The following is a 6,244-nucleotide window of genomic DNA, read 5'->3' on the forward strand; positions in this document are numbered from 1 at the left end:
CTTTAATTTAAGATCTTTATTTATTTAAGGTCTAGTTTTAGATTAATCCAAGGAGAGCAAGAAAATCAAATAATGTCAATTTGATGAATTTATGTCATTTTTTGATCATGATAAAAATTTCAATCTCAGATGATCTAAGAATGACTTTATACATGGTTTATTAATTTCATTTACTATATAGAGATGAAAATGATCAAATTTTACGATAATTTACTCGGTAAATTAGTCAGTAATTTATGGAGGCTGGTAAAATGATAATTTAAAAGAGTTATAAAAATAAAGTAATTTGATATAAGAGTATTTAGTCATTAAGTTAAAAAGTTTAAAAACACTTTATTTAATTTAAATTTTTGTTTTGATACTACATATTGAGATATAATAATTAAGAAACTATATAGGTACGTATAAATAACTAGAAAAACTTCAAATAAGTTATTAAAATTTTGAAAAAAAAAGTGTGACAGGTACAGTAGTCTTAAACTATATTTTTCATACCTTTTAAACTTATAAAATTAAATGATAGAAATAGAAGAAAAAATATATCATCGTTTAACCTTTCAAATTACGTGATTTTAAAAAATCAAGGACTGATTTTGGAACAATCCATTGCGTGTTTTACATGTTTTAATTACATGATTTCATTACGTAACTTTGTAATGTAATTTTTTTCAGTAGGGTACGTTTAGATTTAATCAATAGCCCTGTTATTCTATCAGCGATTCCTATTAGAAATATTGAATGATTGTATAATTTTATACAATACATAAGTACGAAAATACAGTCTATTTGTGCATAAAACTATAAGAAACAACAAATTTATCAAAATTATCAATAAATTACCATTTTACTGTAATTTTACCGTAAGTAATTGTAAAATTGAGTTTGATAATAATTTTGCATCTCTATTCACTATATATATATAGTGAATGAAATTAATAAATTATATATAAAGTCATTGTTAGATCATCTGAGATCGAGATTTTTATCGTGACCAAAAAATGATATAAATTCGTTAATATGACGTCAAATTGACATTATTTTAATTGTTTTGTTCTCCTTGGGAAGAATCTATAATCCAGTTCAATCGAATATCCTGTTTCACAATTATATTAATCTTTAATACAATCTTGAATATATGAAATAGACTATGAATACTGTCCTAATTCTGAAGAGACCAGAGGTCTGTTTTTCTGTAGCTGAACTAGTATATATATATATATATATATACACTTTTAAAACCACTTAAAGTGAGATAGATACATGTTTGATATTTTATGAAAACGTGAAAGACCCATGCAGAACAAATCACAATAACGTCAAAATGAAAATAAAAACAATTATTGAAAAATGATTTAATGATCATTTTGGGGTCACTTTGATATCATTTCGATGTCATAATGAATTGTTCTGCTTGGAAACAGTTCTAGTGTGAGAATAAACAACGGACCTCGGGTCGGACCTTTAACGAGTTGGCCCTGACCGAAGCCCCAGCAGTATGTTGTGGCGGGAATTTTAAAGACACATGAATATATCAGCGAGCTAGTCAGCCATAAGTTCAGCATTGTAGAGAAAAAAATTAGCAGAGCAAAACGAAAGCTTTTATATAATCTATTCAACATGTCCACCATTGTTCTTAATAAAGTTAAACATTTTATCCAGTTAAGAAATTTTCCCAGAACGTTTATCTAATCCATAATGCCCCGAATTATACTTATGGGTCGCTCTGTATGGAATATAACACTGTAACCCTGTATAGAATACAATAAATACAACACTGTAACTGATACCAAAATTATATTGTCCTTAGCATTAATTTGACATTTGTACATATTTTATATACAATATTAACATCCCCAATAGATAAATGTTCCAATATACACTCATTATCTACTTTTCTACTTCGTGTAAATTGATTTATTAAACGATACAATTAATAATTTATTGTTTTGCTTATTATATCTTATTGATTGAATTGTGACCTACGTCTCAAAAATGCCTCCACACATATATTTCAAAATAAAAGTATTGTCGCTATACATATAATACAAAATTAATGTATAAAAAAATAGCAATATATTTAAATAATAAACTATATGTACACATATTTTAATAAAATATATTTGTACATAATATGCATAATGAACTATATGTACATACAAATTTTTCTTTGCTGTCCATCTTTATACATTATTATACGTAAGAAATGAGTCTTCAACATATTTTTACATAATGTAATATCACATATAAATAGTTTATAGTAATATCAAATATTTTTTCCTATCTCTTTTAATTACTTCGAATTATTTTATGACAAGATATTCTATCACATATTATTATAAATCGTGACATTTAATCGCAAAAAATATCGCTTTTAGATATTCTGAATTTTAAAGAACTTCCAAAGAGTATTTCAACATAATTTAATTATTTATAATTTATGGAATAAATATAGATAATTAAAATATGTAATTGATTATGATAGCACGTTGCCCATAACTAAAGACAAACTGCGTATCTAAATTTATTCATTTAATACTTTTCTCTGCCTCATAAATTATACATGTTTGAAGAGTTAATTCATGTGCATAAACTTTCAAATGTATCCATAAAGGCAGGATAGCAAATTATCAAAGACCTTCATAAAATATTAATTACACCTATCTACATCTATAAATTATATAATCTTCATAAACAATGAAGAATTTAATAATGTATTATTTCAAAAAATTAATCCTTGATCATCCTTGTTCATTAAAAAAAAAAAGAACAAGTTGTCAACTGACGTTATCTCCAAATATTCGTTAAAACGTTACACAAAAATTTCTATACATTCATAAATAGATCTTTTTATATGCATTCTTGCATAGTCTAGTAGAAAGAATGCGATTACAACACACACACATGTACATTCACATCTTTTAAAAAAAAAGGTATTTTCTATTACCACCCAAAATAGCAGGGCGTGAAATGTCTTCTATAAATAAATTCAAAAATACATTTTTCTCCTATTAAATGATTTAAAAAATAATCTTCTTTAAAAAGTCATACGATGCATTAATCACTCCCCAACTAATAAAGGACCTCATGTAGTTCAAGTGAACGCCCTTGTAGAAAGAAGTTAAGCTTCGATCCCTGGAGATGTACACCTCGCGAATCACAGCCAGAAATCTCTCATAGTCGCCGCCTATCTTCGACTGCATGTGTATCTTGATTACATTCATTGGATAAAACACTGTGCTGGTGAAGCCGCCAATCAGGGCGCCGCTGACAAAGTTCGTCAGCAGCGACTCCTTCTCGCCTAGCAGTATCTTCGACTGATCCCGCAAGGTGAAGAACATCAGATTGGATAAGCCGTTTCTGTATATGATAGGAACCATACCGCGATAACACTCAGTCACTCCGTGATTTGACAACAGATACCTGAATGCGTGGGAGGTATTCTTGAACTTTTCGTGATATCGCCAATCCTGTAGCAACGTTTGTACTCTTTCAAACGGCATGAGGAGAGCTTCCATCGCACCGGCTACATTTGCCGCTAATATTTTGGACAACACATCGTTTCCAGTTAGCAGGCAGAGTCTTCGCTTGCATCCTTCATATATGCTGAACATCAGACTGACGGACAAAGTCTTTTGACACAGAGGCGGCAAAATTCCACGATACAGTAACCGTATTCCCTCTCGTGATATCTGCCCGACTGCAGCGTCCACAGGTACTCCTTCCAAAATCTGTATATTAAACACAAATGTTTATATTAATATTTGAAAATTACAGCATTTGTTAATCCTAGATAGAATATAATACAGTCGCATTAGATCCGTTTTTGTAGCTGAATTTAAAAATGAAATAGGTATATGTCTGATATTTGGCAAAAATAAGAAGGAAAGTTCAGTCCAATGCAACAATAAACGAAAAACCTAATGATAATCCATAGGACTTTATCATAGGTCTGTTTTCTGTAGCTGAATTAGTATACACTTTTAGAACTTAAAGTGAAATAGATATGTTTGATATTTAGTAAGAGAGAAAGTTCCAGTACAGAATTAGAAAACAGACCTTATAGCTTTATTTATCATTTATAAGTAAATTTATAAATAATAAATAAGATCACAATTGTCTTTATGACATTATTATGACTTTTAGATTCTATCTGGGATTTTATTTACACTATACAAATATACCTGTCTAAATATGATTTTATTAATTGGAAAAGTAACAGAAACATTGATCACAGCAGCGCCCCAACCGCAAAAAAATTCTTTAAAATCACTATCATTAAGTCTTAGGACCGAATGCAACGGAACCTTCTCCGACGTCACGTTACTCATATTAGACTAATTTTTAGGAACAATAGATACATCCGAGAAAAAAATATTCAATTGTCCTAATTCTAAATGTACTTTATCTTCATCCAATGATATTCGTGGGTGTTGCATTTTCAACCAGGTATTCTTTATCTGAAAGAATAAAAGCAAATGTGAACATTGCTAATCTAGAACACTCACCTTTACTTTTTACATTTATATGTACCAGAGGATTTTATATATATTCATAATTTTATCAAATAAAATAAATTAATATTCAACCAGCTGTTTAAATCTATCTCTAATTCTTATTATTCATATTTATATGCATCATATATATTATATATATAATTTATTATTTATTTATTAATAAATAGTATTTATTTATAAATTTATTATTTATATATTAGGTATGTTTACATTAATGCAATTTTAATGTACATAAATTTATGTCTGTATACAAATATACCTATTCTCATCTTTGTCTGATCAATGATTAAGCATTACGTATTCGGATAATACAAAAAGATTATAGTATAAATCTTAATTATATTATATAATAACCTAACCTAATCGTATCACACGTGTTTACGTATTTCCATCCACTTCTAATTTACGTTTCGTTTACTTTTCATCATTCAACCCATAATTATGGGATATTAATTTAAGTCGTTCGGAGTTTCAGGTGCTGTTTCAATCGTGCCTGAAATTACTCACGGCTCCTTACATCACGATCTTATCATCACTAATATTTTTAATCCAACCCCTATCACTGACGTCACTTCATATCACCTGATATCTGTTTCACCACAGCTGATCAATGTTCGTCCATAGATCTACTATACTCGATAGACTCAAGAGTGGTATACTCTTTAAAAAAAGTATAGAAACTCCATTTATTTCTTTATACTCGCTGTATAGACGATCCAAAAAAATATGTATCCCGATTCTATAATATTTTTTTGTACCTAATAATAATAATTAATGTACCTAATAAACAATCATAATATCTTTATAATAATATAAAAAGTATATAATAAGAATTAAATTTTTATATAAGATGTAATATAATAATTAGCGATTATAATTCCATCACTCCCTTTATAAAGGGGATTCTGAAGTTGTCTGTATTACCGACTGAATATAATTTTTGTATAACAATTACTTTTTCTCTTTTACTGATTCGAAAATCCTTTTCCAGGATTAAAGTATACTCATTAATACGTGTCATTAATACTCATTAATATTGTGAGATTGAGTCTATATTGAGAACGCCAAAAAATTTCTAAATTGAGATCTTCTTTACCATTTCTTGGTCCAATGTGGTGCTCCAGAGCTATTACATCATGACAACATTAGTGTCACGTGTTCCAGTTCCACAACTCACGGTTAACTTAATCGAGGTTCAACTTGTTTCTCATCTCTTTCCAATTCTAGAATTGGAAAGAGACAATGAATAAGTTGAACTTCGGTTAAGAGTTAACCGTGAGTTGTGGAACTGGACCTTAATCTTCGAATCTTAAAATTCAGCCATTACAGCTGCCAATCTTAATTGATCCTAACGGAAATTTGTATTACATTGGCTGAATTTTAGGATTTTAAGGTTAAGACCGAAGCATAATCCGGATCTACAATAGGTGTTTTAAGTCTTAAGCCATAAGAAATTGACCAATTACAATCGAATTCGAGGAGAATAATCGACTGTGATTCGCCCATTTCTTATGGCTTAAGGCTTAAAACCCTATTATAGATCCGGAGTAAACCAGGCATGTGTCTCTTGTGTAAGGCACCTTTTAATCCATATGTTATGAAACTGACCAATCACAGTCATTCCATTCTTCAGAAGAATAACTATGATTGGCTAATTTCATAACTATGGATGTTACTAAACCTGCCGTGTAATGCTGGATTCACACTGCATCCGATTTTCGTCGTACGAC

At 29.3% G+C, this 6,244-nt stretch overlaps 1 protein-coding gene across 2 annotated transcripts; it reads right to left on the reverse strand.

Moving 5' to 3' along the window:
• Positions 1 to 2,930: 2,930 nt before the first annotated feature.
• LOC108729277 (solute carrier family 25 member 51) lies at positions 2,931 to 5,164 on the reverse strand. Of its 2 annotated transcripts, none has more exons than XM_018458312.1 (3): positions 4,911 to 5,164; positions 4,182 to 4,457; positions 2,931 to 3,728 (listed from the first exon to the last, which is right to left on the reverse strand). In XM_018458312.1, exons 2-3 carry the CDS (start codon positions 4,326 to 4,328, stop codon positions 3,018 to 3,020), a joined length of 858 nt encoding a protein of 285 aa, XP_018313814.1. In that variant the 5' UTR covers positions 4,329 to 4,457; positions 4,911 to 5,164; the 3' UTR covers positions 2,931 to 3,017. The 2 variants fall into 2 exon arrangements, with proteins under 2 accessions (XP_018313814.1, XP_018313812.1); XM_018458310.1 differs by having other exon boundaries at positions 4,874 to 5,164.
• Positions 5,165 to 6,244: the final 1,080 nt, after the last annotated feature.

Source organism: Mycetomoellerius zeteki, unplaced genomic scaffold, assembly GCF_001594055.1.
Source record: "Mycetomoellerius zeteki isolate Tzet28-1 unplaced genomic scaffold, Tzet1.0 scaffold72, whole genome shotgun sequence".
NCBI lineage: Eukaryota > Metazoa > Arthropoda > Insecta > Hymenoptera > Formicidae > Mycetomoellerius > Mycetomoellerius zeteki.

Coding starts and splice junctions, on each gene's coding strand:
- LOC108729277 (XM_018458312.1), bottom strand. CDS start 4,328: ATGAGTAACGTGACGTCGGAGAAGGTTCCGTTGCATTCGGTCCTAAGA. Junction 3,729..4,181: donor ATAAAATCATATTTAGACAG/GTATATTTGTAT, acceptor TTTAATATACAG/ATTTTGGAAGGAGTACCTGT.